This window comes from Larimichthys crocea, chromosome X, assembly GCF_000972845.2.
Source record: "Larimichthys crocea isolate SSNF chromosome X, L_crocea_2.0, whole genome shotgun sequence".
NCBI classification, from domain to species: Eukaryota; Metazoa; Chordata; class Actinopteri; family Sciaenidae; genus Larimichthys; species Larimichthys crocea.
Genome location: NC_040020.1, coordinates 11114961 through 11129271, shown reverse-complemented (window position 1 = coordinate 11129271; position 14311 = coordinate 11114961). Strand labels below are relative to the sequence as shown.

Below are 14311 nucleotides of genomic sequence, written 5' to 3'. Positions count from 1 at the left end.
GTCAATAATCTTGGTTGAAGACCCCTGATTTACAGTATTATAATATAAGTAATTACTTTACTATAAGTCACATGATTGATCGATGGACTGTAGACAATGAAACTGGAAACAACTTTTGTTTAGCTTAGGGAATAAATCATACTGTATTGGGATAAGCGTAGTAGCAGTTGTACTACTGTACAGTAACAACAGCAGCAGTGAAAGTAGTATCTATGAATATCTATACATAAATAATATAGCAGTAGTATAATGACTTTATGTATACAATAATGACATTGCATTTACAGTAATGATTTTATCACATTGTAAACACAAGTGTAGTCTTTTGTAGGACAGTGACAGTACATGATTTACTCACAAATTAAAGGTCTCGTTCCATTTGGGGTTGAGGTTGGAGCGGATGGTTTTGGTCTTCTGCTTGGTCTCATTTTTGGGGTCTGGTATGAGCTTGAGCTTGACATATGGATCAGATAGGCCATTGGGGTCCATGGGGATCAGGTTTTTGCCTTCACCAACTGATAGTGAGATTAAAAAAAGTTGGATTAGAAATAATTCCTTTATCTACAGAGACACAGATGAACTCCATAACATTTCTGTGTATATGTATAAGTGGCTCCTATATTCAACACACCTGACCTGCTAGCCAACATACTACTAATACCTGATGGATTTATTTAAAGTCAAGTTTCATTTATATTTAAGACTCCATACATATTCCACGTGGTTTCTCCAATACAATTCTCTTTGTTCAGAAACAAACAATGCTTTCTTTTCTTTTCAGCAACATGTGGACATCAATAGAACAAACTGCAGCTGTTCAAGATCAATTGTTGAGTCACAGCCTATGAGGACTGTTTATGCTGACTAGCCGTATACAGTAGCGAACAACTACAGGAAGTGTTATGGGAACAGGATTTTCAAAATTGCAGGCTCTGCCACACTTAAATAGATGAAGGCTCTCTTCTTCTCCTCCTGTATTTAGCTGTTCAGTAAACAAGGGCACACCAGAGACATTAGCACTCCATTAGCCCTGAGCGCTGGAGCACTGCCAAGCCTGAGCTACAGTACAGCGCGCACAAATACACGCACACACACACACACACACACACACACACACACACACACATCCATCCATGCCCACACTGGTGTATACACACATTCTACATTTATCTACACACAACACATCCCAACAGGGACAGGGTAATTGCCTATTTTGCTTGTCCCTTGGAGACCCCAGACATCTCTTTATGTGGCCCTGTCAGTCACACTACAATGGTGAAGATGTTTACTAACATCGGACCTCAGGAGGAAGGCACCAAGCCAATATGCTAAACCTGCTATCTTGGCTGAATACACTTAATGAGATAGATATGAGTAACTGTTGCAAAGGGCAAAGACAGATGCTCACAGTAACAGTATTTCATATTTAAATGTCGTTCTATCATTTGAGCCACTGAGAATGTATATTATTAGATATTATATGCTCAGCATCTGTGCTGCAGAATTCGGGTGTTGGAACGATGTTTGCAAGGTGTGAAGTTTGATGATGTGATGAGTGATTGAGTGAGTTTCTGTAAAGTACAGACACACACACACACACACACACACACACAAATGCACACACACACGTACACACACTGAGAAAAGCAGAGGCAGCAAAAGATCATACTTGAGAAGAAAAGAGACAGATACCAGCTCACAGAAGCAACTCGAGGTGTGGGAAGGTATTGAGCGATCTTGAGCTGGCAACACTCTGCTTTCTCAAAAATCCAATGGAAAAGTGTAAAGCCTGTCTACAGACACAGAAGAAGGACTGACTGCTAACTGTATTTGCAATTGAATGCATCCTAATATGGATGCACTCTGCAGCAGAGAAAGGGAAGCACAGACAGACTGATTTGGCCTTTGAAATGACTTTTATATTTGAGATCAATAAAGGTGTTCATGTTTTGCCTGTTTCATATTCTTGATGGAATGGGTGATCTAATAGTAATGTCTGTAAACTGAATTTATTCATTATATATAATGTACATGTGTTATATTTAAATGAAATTCCATGTGATGTGTGCAGTACGTCAATTGATGAACTTTAACTTCTGCACCAAACACTCCTTCATGAACTTTTAACTCTTGCACTGTAAAGGTCATGTTTTGAATATTTTTCATGCTGTGGCTCTATGTATGCAAAGTCACAGAACCCAAATGATGGCGTAAAGCAGACCTACAAAGGGACATTGATCAGTGGCCTGTGTTTGTGTATGTGACAGTGGAATATAATTATAATGTGTTCATGCTGGATCTAATGTAATTTGTCTGAATAATAAATGATGATTAGTTCAGTTAATAATTCCTGACCAGGAAGAGTCGATTATAATGACCGTGATCTAGAAAGAATTAAAAATAAATTAAAAAATACCGTTTGGCTGGATATTTATGGGATAACATCACAAACAAACATATGAGGATGAAAATCAAAAAATAAAAGAATTTCTCTGTCAATAAACCCTGATGTTATTGGCTGAAGAATGTGCATGCAGGCTGAATTTGCTGATGTGTTTATTGACTACAGACGAGACTGTGAAGTATCTACATGAGTTTGTGCAAAATGTACTTCCAAAAATGATCACTAGGGGGTAGTCTATACTGTCTAATATACCGTACCTTGGCAGGCACAGAGCTTTTTCCTTTGACATAACTGTGTGGCATAATTCAAACAAGATGTGTGAGTAGTCCTAACTACTTTCAGCTGTACTGCAGAGAGGCAAGCTCACAAACCAAGGTATTTGTGGTGCTGAATTCCTGGTCAAAATGTTAATATAAATACTACATGTTAAACCTGAATTTCTACATACTGTATGGTATCATATGTCTTAAAGCGCATAATGATTCAATTTATCCGTGTGCAAATGAGTCTAGAAATACATGCATATGCAAATAGACACACACACAACAACACTAGGACAAAGGAAGCAGGGGTTGTGTGCAGGGGCCGTGACATAGTTGCTCGGATACGTCTTCACAGTCTTTACAACTATCTTGGCTTGCATTTAAACAGGAGTGCAAGACAGAATGTGGTGCAGTTCTCAAAAGAAAAAAAAGAAAAAAACATGTGTTGACCCGACCGACTAAAACTAACAAAAACCTTTAAAAAATAACAATCTGCTGACCTGATAAGATTGTAGAAAATCTGAGCCAAACTGAACCCACACATCAAACATTACATATGTTAGTTCATGACTTATCAGCTGTGCATATTCACATTCCAGATACAAGCTCTGCTGAGCTTTCTGAATGTATAATGGCTAATCAGCACATATGCTTTGACTCTGCAATCCCGACTGCCTCATGAAATCCACTCCTGGTGAGGTTTTTACCTTAGTAACTGCAAACTATATAAAGTTTCACTCTTCTACAAACAATCAAAGAGAGAAAGAAAAGGCCAAGCGGGAAGGGGAAAAAAAAGTGTAGCGATGAAAGTTAAAATAGCGCGAAGACAGCGTGCAACATGCTGAGAAGAGGGAGCCAAGGCAGGGCAGCGACGACAGACAGGGAATACCAATGACATGACTTCTGGGAGTCTGGTGGCAGAAATCACGCAACAACAGAGTTCAGCTGTTCTATGACATTGAAAAAAGGAGAGTGTGTATGAGTCTTAATATGATGGAGACAAAATACTAAAGAAGGTTCACACCAAGATGGGGTACGAAAAATAGTCACACAGCTTTCCTCAGGAAAATTTTCTTGAACTTGTTTTTTCTACGTTTTCTCAAAAATGTTAGCATCTGTTCATTACTATGTGACAGTCAGCAACGTATGAGAGGAAAATGTGTCAATGTTTTTTAGGTTAGTGATAGTTATAATAATAAAATGTCCATGTCAATACAAACTGGATTGAAATGATTGTGAGATTTTAATTTAATTAGGTTTATAACAGGTTTTTGCTACTTGAAACTCTTATGTGTGTTTGTTTCTTTGAGGATAAACTTGCAGTGGTTTACTTTCTTCCTTCGGGTCTGTAAAATTTACATGGATACAACAACCTCCTAATGTTTTTTTTTTTTGTTTGTTTGTTTTTACCCTGAGGGTGAACTGTGACACTGCAAGCAAACCACTAGATTTCATTCATTCCTACGTTCTTTCAAGAGTTGAGTTGTAAAAAACACACCAAGCCTTGTCTTCAGCTGACACAAGTTGACCCTACTTTGGCGATGTTTGTTCTTCACCTCCCTCCCTGTGCAAACACAATCTATGGAGCTTAAACCACCTGATTCTCTCTCCACCCTCTCAAAGTAACACTGTGTCCTTTGATAACCCACTACTTAAAAACTGCTCTGAAAAAGGGTGGTGTAATAGGGTTAACGGAAAGAATTACAGATTTTTTTTTAAATAATAACATCTTTAGAATAATTACAGATCAGTTCTGGTGGATTATGTATTTAATTAGATAGCCAAGGAGGAGGAGAAAATGCTGTCCCAATGGCCAACTCCCTGCAGTGGAAAAGTGCTGGCATTGGTACCAACACAAGTGCTGTCAGCTGCTCCATCTTAACTCTGATTCATAGGGAAAATGTAATAGCAGTTAGTCAGCAGGATTCAGATCATTGGGCAGTAATTATCAAGTGAAAACCTGCAGGCTGCATCCAAACCCGTGAACGTTGATCCAAACCCCTTCTGCCTTCCAGCAAGTCTTCCTTGGATTCAGAGAGCCAACAGAATATTGTTATTATAGTTTGATGCCTGACTGAATGAGAAACTTACTAGTAACATTGAAGTAATAAAGAGGGAACTGACTGTGCAGAAAAACAGTGTATTGATCAAGATTTTGAAGATATTAAATTACAGAATTAAATAATTATGGGGACAGACTTTGACATTTCATTAATTTAGTGACTCTGATCAAAATGGTTAGCTCAAGATGACAGGAAGGAGGATGTGCTGCATTACTGTGAGATAAAGACAGATGAGCATGCAACAAAAGCCAATATATTGGCAAAAGAATTACTATGGAGGGAAATCTGAACCAGTGTGACCTAGTGGTGCTGCAGGCGTAAGCTTTTGTGACTGTATGAATGTAAACATGACTAAGATCCCTTTCTACACACACAAACAAGAATACTCACTTGATCGCTCTCTCTGACTTGATAATTAGTACAACTGTAGCTCTAATTCTATGTGGTCTTTTAACATGATTGTTCTGTTCGCATGTTAGAGGTAAAATCTGACTTTTACCTACAGTGAGCAACCTGAAATAGCCTTTAAAAAAAAGAATGAAACCGAGGTGATACAGGAAAATGCAAAAGTGAGAGTGAGTCAAAAGAGATGAAAGAGTTGAATGCAGGAACAAACATCTGCAGTTACAGGATGTCATACACAGTTTTGTGAAAACTGTTCTGTACAGTACATGATTTTCTATATTTTCTACAATGCTGCTAATAGATTGCCTGCAGACATAAATGCACAGAATAATATTGTAAGTTTATACAGATATAATGTCCATGGAGAATAATGCAATGCACCATTAAAGATGCTTTTTGCATGCAACCTATGAGCAAATCATGAGGATAAAAGCTGTGGTTGCATTGCACTCTGGTATCCTCTGATATTAATCTTGCACATAGATAATTTCAGAATGCATTTCTGCACATTTGACCACTTATCTGGAGTTAAAATAATACATCAAAAGCAGCAGTAAGATAGGAATGGGAGTTGCAGATGATGATCCAGAAGATGTTAAAAGTATGTAGAGTGCATTTTGTCTTTGACTGTAAAGAGCAGCTACACCTCCAAAAGGTTCAAAAGTAAAATCTTGCTTCCCTGATCCACCCACATCTATATCCACTCTAAGCACCAATCTGACCTACACACACCTACATTGCACCTACGTTTAAAACAAGCTGACTCCTACAGCAGCATTAGTATAACAAAAAGCAGAAAAGAGACTGGGACATCAAGGGAAGAAGTAAAATCTAATGAACACAGAGCTAAAAGAGTGGGGGGACAAGCCCTCTGTGGTTTGATAAATGAGCCTTTTCTGCAAAAATGGGTAAGTCAACAAGGGAAAAAAAACGGAAATGTAATTATTAACACTGTCTTTCACACACTCCCAAAGGACCTGCAGGCAGCAAGGCATCAACCACATGCCTGCACACACAGTGATATAGAATATGGACATATATCCTTTGTTAACTCTGGATATGTGCACTGATTGGATGAACAGTAGTATTGCTGAAACAAACAGAAGGGTGACGTCCACAGCACCACAGCAACGGACAGAGAAAAGCTGTGTGTTAAAAGGAATGAGAGGCGGAGGACAAGGTTAGTGGGCTATGTGCGTCCTTCACTAGACAGAACTTGTTTTGTCTCCTTCAGCACCTCCCCTCCCATCTCCATGTACCCTAAGTAACAAAAACACACATTCTCATATGTTTCTGGAAACAACAAAAATATCTCTTGTGTTTCTGAGTGACTCATTATTTAATTTTGCAATCTCAGTGTCGTTGCCAGAAGGTCTGTTTCTATGTCTCTGTTGGTCTAGTTGGAGATCATATGTGAGTCCATGTATGGGTTTACAGGACAGCTGCTTCCTCTGGCAGCCATGTCACTTCCTGTTGAACATTTTGGCTCTGGCCATTGGAGTCACTCTTCAGTCAAATATGACTGTGTGTGTGTGTGTGTGTGTGTGTGTGTGTGTGTGTGTGTGTGTGTGTGTGTGTGTGCACTGCTGATGGGTTGATCAGGGAAATTCTAGCACTCATCATTTTGCACTCAGTCTTTCAGTCTCGACTTAATGGCACCATATCACATTTCTAAAATCGGAGTCTCCCCATATGTTTTGTTACATGATAAATTTGTAGTAGCTGTGCTTACACTGAAGACACGTCTTGCTTCTGTGGATTTCAGAGCTGCACCTGGTTTGCAATTTGGTCAAAAAGTCCCATTAAAGAGTCTGCAGCTATGACAGTGAAATAAGTCTCAGCTGAGCTACTGATTTGGCAGGGCAAATGTTTATGAATATGAAACAATGAACAATGGAGGACCAGGGTTAGGGACAACAAAGGGAACCAAAAGGCAGAGGAAGTTGTTTCTGACGAGATATGCTTAAGTTAAATTTCATTTGAGTCTGACCACTTTTCAGAGACCACACCAGATGTCAGTGTGGCACTCTTAAACCTCATTTGAACCCACTTCGTTTGATTTGCTGATTCCCACTAAAAGCCAAACAAAATATATTTGGTTGTTTTTCAGTCCCGTTTTTTAGTTGACTCAGATGACTTTTTCTAAAATTGTTGGCACAGAGGAGTGGGAACTACAGTAGGCATTTGTGACCTTTCACCTTTTTTGATCGTGTATATTATAATCAGTGTTGGGTAACTTACATGAAAGATGTAATACATTGCTCATTACTTACCAAATACTCAATGGCAGAAGTAATTAGTCACATTACCCATTACACATCTGTTACTCAACTTATCTTCATGAAAGGTGCTTTCCAACAACAAAAATGTTCCAAAACATATTCTGCATTCAACAGGTGTATACATAGAAAACAAGACAGTGTGAGATTAAAGCTAAAATCACTGGGTGGGACAGTTTTATTAAACAAATGCAAGAAAAATGAACCAGTAATTATAATTATAATTAATGCAAAAATAGAGTTAGCACATACACATCCCATTAAAAGGGTCACACTCTGAAAATCCTGCGCATTTTCCTCTTCCAAGCTATCCACTGCACCCTCTTCACAATGTACTGTAATACAATTGTTTGACAGGCTGTCTGCAAGGCGTCTACAGCAGCTAATGTAATCTATGATACAATCTGCCCTGAGTGGGCTGCAGGCTGTTACAGCAGTTCTATACACACACCTACACACACAGAAGCAAGAGAGCACATGCAAATTAAGACAAGCATGTTTTGTCCACATCAGGAATTGGCTACTACAGTGTGTACCACAGAGGAGCAAGAGTCTGCAGGTTTTTGCTCAAACTAAACACTATTTCAGATGATAACGGTGGTTTCTCATTCCTGGTGTATGCACATTCACATCCATGTGTACTTACACACATACAAGTATGAAATAAGCATGCATTTTCAGATATACTATACATTCACGTCATTATTATGAGTTGACAGTGGTCTGTGGCATTGCACAGTTTACCACAAATGAAAGCTACATCAGACTAGCATGTTGCTAAAGATACTGTATAGCTAAAAACTGGGTGAAGAGGGTCAGTGAGTCCCATGTTAATATAGCCAGCTTATCCTTCAGGAGTCTATTTCCAAGTCTTGAGTATAAACCCAATCCTCTTTTTTGTCCCACATAGATCTCACCTTGAAATTCAGTTAGTCATTTTAATTTAAAATCAGTTCTATAACGGGAAACTGGAAGAGAACATATTAACAATATAGACTGCATTAACATCTGCATCACAAATAAGACACGCACTGAAGCACATGGCTTGCGAGAAAAGAAAGCACGTTAGGAGGAGACACCAGATGGAGAACGGGAAATGAAAGGCCTCAAATAAATATTTGTGCTTTATTTGACCAACTCAGTATGTTCTGACGTGAGCTCAACTGTGTTTAAGCTGTCACTGTTTAGGTATTTCAGCACTTTAACCAGTTTATGTGAGTGTATTTTTGTGAGGCAGACCGTTATTGAACTAGTAAGAAAAAAAAAAAGTAAACTTGCTAAAGGCCAGGCCAGACGTTTAGCAAGATCATACATGATATTAGTCATAACTAATTATAATCAGTGCTATATGTACAGGGTACAAGTGTCCATCTTTTTGCAATGTACTGCAATGAATGGGACAAACATGTAAATCTTTTTATTTATCGCTTCTTAATGTTTTGTTGTGTTAAGCATGCAAATAGGTGCTGCACCACTTCTCCGCCCACATTCCCTCTCTTCCTTGAGGTGGTAATGTGATAAGTGAATAAGTCAGCAAAGTTCAGTGCCAGGGTCTTGTAAAGCATTGACCCCCGTTAGTCAGTTAATTGAATGATTATGTGCGCCTGCTGTCAGCTTCTTGCCGTCACTATTGTTCTAGCAGATGTGCTAATGCACTATCATTACAGCCAGGGCATGTGCAGCATGCCTCAAATACAAGGGAAAATAGGCCCCTATGCAAAAACACATGGTGCTACTGTACTTTTCCCCTAATAAACTCATGCGACAAAACAGTATAGATAATTTGGCGAGTGTGCAGCATGTATATTCCACTATTCTCAAGTCTTTTTATATAAATATGTATGTCAGAATCAGTATTAACAGATGCTATGCTGTTTTATTCAGTTTATCAATCTTACTGTGTTTCTGCAGAGATCTGTATAAACTGTTTATTACATTCCACACAAGTGTAAACTAGTGAAACCAATCACAACAGTGCTATGTCCAGTGATCCAGCATTCTACAGCAGCCATGTTGGAGGACCACGGCTCTTACAAGTCCCTTAAGTCATACTGAACACTGATAACGCTTGACTCACAGCAGCATCAAACAGACACTGTTCATTTTCGTTCTACTTTTAGCCAGGAACTCACAACGTCACAGCAGATTATGAATGAAATTATCTCAGCTTAACCACAGCAGCTGGGCGGCCATTATTTGCTCTGAGAGGATTATTCAACACTGTCTGCAAAGTCAACAATTATGATTTGTCAAGCAATTTGTGATTTACTCACTAAAAGACCTCAGCCTACATCTTGTTACATGCATTGTTTGCATTTGGAAAAGGCACCAGACATGCAGAAGATGAATAAGCACAGGAAACTAAATAATAAAAAAAAAAAGATAACTGAACAGAATAGTCTTGGAGTGGTTAAAATAATTTCAAGGATATCTTTTAAGGCCAAAAAAAAGACTCTTTTTGCTTTCATGCTAAAATATCTTATTGAATAGATACTAACAAGGATATAGATTCACAGAGATATGAATATCCACAACTTTAATTATCTATAACATTAATGCAGATTAGACAAGCATCTTTTCAGACAGCTTGACACTTTTTGGTTGTTCAAACAATATTAACAAATGACTGCAAGAAGATTTCTAAAGGATGTCTGGACACCAGCATTCATTACATTTCATTAAGTAAAAATGCTATTTATAGGATCTCATTATATCCTTTTCTTAGCGTAGTAGGCAAAGACCAGGTGTTCCTTTCAAACCAAAGGCATCAGTAATTAAAATGACTGGAAAAGCCAGTGATACAATCATGCAGAATAGTCTTTTAATGAATAATGGTAAGACAGAGCACAGGGCTCAGATCCCTGCCTTTATGTAATTCTGATGAGACATTAATTAATATCTCAAGCGATCAATCTGCTTTGCAGGGACAATTCAGTTACATCAGAAACTCCAGCCAACACAGAGCAAGTCGTGACTGTTTAAAAAGAGTAACAACGCAAGGCCCACGCAGCAGACCACACACCACTGCAGGACTATATATTTGGATTGGGATTGCCATCCAAGTGTGTCGTAACTGTGAATTGTTTCTTACAGAAGAATGTTTAGCAGGAGAAGCTCTATCGATCTGTGCACCAAAAAGGGAATGGCCTTTGCAGCATGCTGATAGCTGATAGTTACAAGGCAATGGAGTTAGCAGTTGCATTCACTGCAACATAAGCAGACAGAGTTAAGGTGGGCAGGGTTCAATTAAGGTTAATGGAAGCAGGGAAGAGAGAACAAATGTGTGAAATTAGACAGTCATGGTTTATCGACCAAAAAAGGTTGCAGCAAAGTTTCTAAATCCATCCAGGTACACATTCGAAAACAGAATAGCCTCTGCTACCACATACACTTTCACCTCAGACTACCACACACACACACACACACACACAAAATCACGAGTCTTCATCAGCACCTTACATAAACATACATCACACATTGCATTTTTAAGCCCATTCAATCCAGGGTGTGCAAACAGAGATTACAAGGCCTACCTGTGACCTGCAGTTTATCCACGGTGACCTCACACTTGAGGAAAAGACGGCCCCTCCTTTCAGTGTGGTCGGTTCCACACAGGCTTGGCACATTCATAACACACTGCTTATGAACATTCATATCGCAGGCTGCAGGGACAGAGAGGAGAGAGAGGAGATCAAACACAAACATTTTAAATTAGCATTATGCATTTGACCCAAACCAAACTGAATGGCTCAGAGTGTTCTTCGAAAAGGCTTTTGTAAATTATATTAGGTCTTCAAATTTGTGTAATTCTAAAATATTATTAAAAATCAAATCAGCATGATCTACAGCTATGATGATCATTTATATTAATAAACCATTTGTAATCAGATCATATAAAAGCAACGCACGCTTATGGCTTAATGTTCAAATATAGTAAGCTGCTTGATTTGTTATACCTATATAAGGACATTTCAATTTCATTCCATGGATCATACATGTTTGGCACAATATTAAAGGATTGTATTTTTCTGAAAGCTGTATGAAAGAGGAGATTATGATGCAGATTGAGCCCTCTGATGTCATGCATACATGGCATGTGTGTCAGCCAGCTGAACCAAAATTTCATGGATTAGGAACCAATGGTTACTTAAAGCCAATGAGTGAGTGAATGAGGTGAGTAGGTGAGAAATATTTAAATATTTAAAAATGGCTATGCTGCTACCTTAATCTATTTTCTGTGCCTCACTGTAACTGTCCAGTGGCTCACAAGTGCTTAAAAATACTACAGAGGAAGCTTATTGTGCTGTGATTAGACGTGCAATTGATTTGCCAAAATAATTTCCCGCTCCACATCTCTATTTATGTACACCCTGGAGCAATCATTAGGCATAACTGGTGGTCTGTAGCAGGTGGAAGATAATGTATTTAGGAGCTCATTAAGGCATTCAGACTAATCCACTAACATAAGATTAAAGGGAAGAAGAGTGAGGGAGGGATATTAATAAAGACGCAGTAAAGCTTTCATAGCAGGCCTATTCAGGGTGCATCGAACATAGCTGCATACTGAAAATAGACCATGTGTGAGTTTAATGAGTGAAAGTTAAGGAGGAGGAGGAATTCATATGTCTGTGATATTCAGTGAAGAGGAGCAACAGGCTTTTTTGGGGGGAGACTGATGTTGATGAAGTGGCTCTAAAACAGAACATAATGAGTGTATAGCCACTTGCAGTAAACCATTATTTTCTATGCAGCTTCAGCGTTATTGACCGTTATTGAACATCAAGGCCCACTGATACTTATACACTCACTTTTTTCTGTTTTATGATAAAATGTCCATTTTTAAATCTTTTAAGTGAGAAGTTACACTTACAGTCGCACTTCATGCCCTGGTGGATGAGGCCATACAACAGAGAGCCACAGTGGTCACAGAAAGTGGGGCTCCCATAGGTGTGGATCTTAAACTTGTGCTTCGTTCTGGGATCCTGGAGGAATCAAAAGAGGGAAGTGACCATTATTGAAATAATGAAATGACTGAAAAGGCAAATCAATTACCAACTGTCAATTAGTTGAAGGCCCAGTATGTGTAGGGTTTAGTGACATCTAGCTATGAGATTGCAGACTGCAACCAACTGAATACTCCCTCGTCCCTCCTTCCCCTTCCCCTTGTAGGAGAAACTACAGTGAAATACGAAAGGTCCAATCTAGAGCCAGGGTTTAGTTTGTCTGTTCTGGACTACTACAGAAACATGGTGGACTCTGTGTAAGAGGTCGCGGACTCTCTGTAGATATAAAAGGCTAATTCTATCTCTGCTAATAGATTCTATTAAATGTTAGACACTGTACTTTTAGAGCTTGAAGCGGAAAAAGCAAGTGGTAAATTGAAATAGTCATAGTTTTATAGTGAATTTGGGGAAAGGCAAAACTATTGAATAACAACAACAGCTGCTTGCCTTATCCTTTGAGACTCAGACACTGCTGAAAGAAAAATGAAAGCTTAAATCAACCTAGTGCATCACTGGATTCCATTTTGTCCGGCAATTCTTTGCTGATTGCCAACCTAACAGCAATCACCACATACTTTCTTTTCTTATACAACCCGAAGTGGCAGCCAATCAGTCTATAACAACCTTTTATCAAACCATAATGCTTGAGTTGTCTTTCCATCTTCCTTGGCCACATCAGTGAAGGAGAATTGTTTAAAGTTAAGAATTCCAAAGCAAGAAGTACAGTTCAGTTCACTGTTATAATTACATGATTCATTTTTTAAGCTGTGCTTGTGTACACAATGCAATACAATCTGAGAAATATTGCATACCTACCCAAGTAAAATAGAGAAAAACTACACACAAATTCTCAAAAAGTCAATATTATACACTGAAAAAGACGCTGCTTTTTTCATTGCAAGTGTCATAGACTGCCATGCATGAGAATGCGTGCATTGCACAAATAATAGAAGTGCTTATCTCCTGTACAGTTATCCTTCTGACCAGTACAGTACATGGTTTGTGTACGTGTGTAAATACTCATCAAAGCCAGCTTTATTTTAATCATTGGCCTCTATATTATCGCAGTTCATTGCTCCAGGCTCTCTACATAAATATCATATTAGTCAAAGTGTGAAAAATGAGAGATTAGTGCAGAGCATAACACTGCATGTGTGTCTGTAAGGCTGCGTAGTAAAGGAGTTGTTGGTTGCAAAAGGCTGAATCATGTGTTTGTAAAGATAAAACACTTCTTGTTGGCTTCTATTTTTGACTATTTTCCTACATGCAAGTCTACTACCCTCTACCCACTACTATACCCTCTTTTTTTGTTGACCATATTTTACAACAACATACCTTCTGTTGTACCTACTCCATGGTCATGTTCTTGTGTTAGTCTGGCAGGGTAGGTGAAGTGGTTTCCAAAAATGTGATACTGACTATTGACAAGGACAGCTAATATTTTATCATCCATCCTGACAGAGGGTTAATTCTGCTTGAGTGGTGCTTAAATGAGCATTTTACTGGATTTAAAACAGGTTAGAAGCTATTCTTATGCATCTGTGCATGTCCAAGAATTACTCAGACAGCAGATTCACACTGGGACCAAAATCACAGTCATGCTACGTGATTACGTTATCCATTTAACATGTAAAATTTATCCTATCAAATCAAGTACACAAAGTCAAATAGTTTTAGGGTTTCGAGTTGTAATTTTATTTTTTAAATAACGACACATGACAATAATCTTTTAGTCTAAACATGAAACGAGGGCATGGAGTATAAATGATGCAGTTAATGCAGACTGTTAGCCATCACTACATTTAGATATTATTTAATACAGTGTACATATATTACAGTCTATAAAAGAATACACTCGTAAAACTTGCTACTTGTATACTGACACTGTTATGTA

At 38.4% G+C, this 14311-nt stretch overlaps 1 protein-coding gene across 1 annotated transcript in view; it reads right to left on the bottom strand.

Moving 5' to 3' along the window:
* prkcaa (protein kinase C, alpha, a) overlaps positions 1-14311 on the bottom strand; it is a 130319-nt gene that overhangs the window by 48705 nt on the left and 67303 nt on the right. The window contains exons 5-7 of the mRNA XM_027282846.1: positions 12285-12396; positions 10948-11076; positions 359-515 (exon numbers count right to left, since the gene is read on the bottom strand). Coding sequence (XP_027138647.1) covers positions 359-515; positions 10948-11076; positions 12285-12396 — 398 coding nt within the window. The remainder of the gene's footprint in view (positions 1-358; positions 516-10947; positions 11077-12284; positions 12397-14311) is intronic.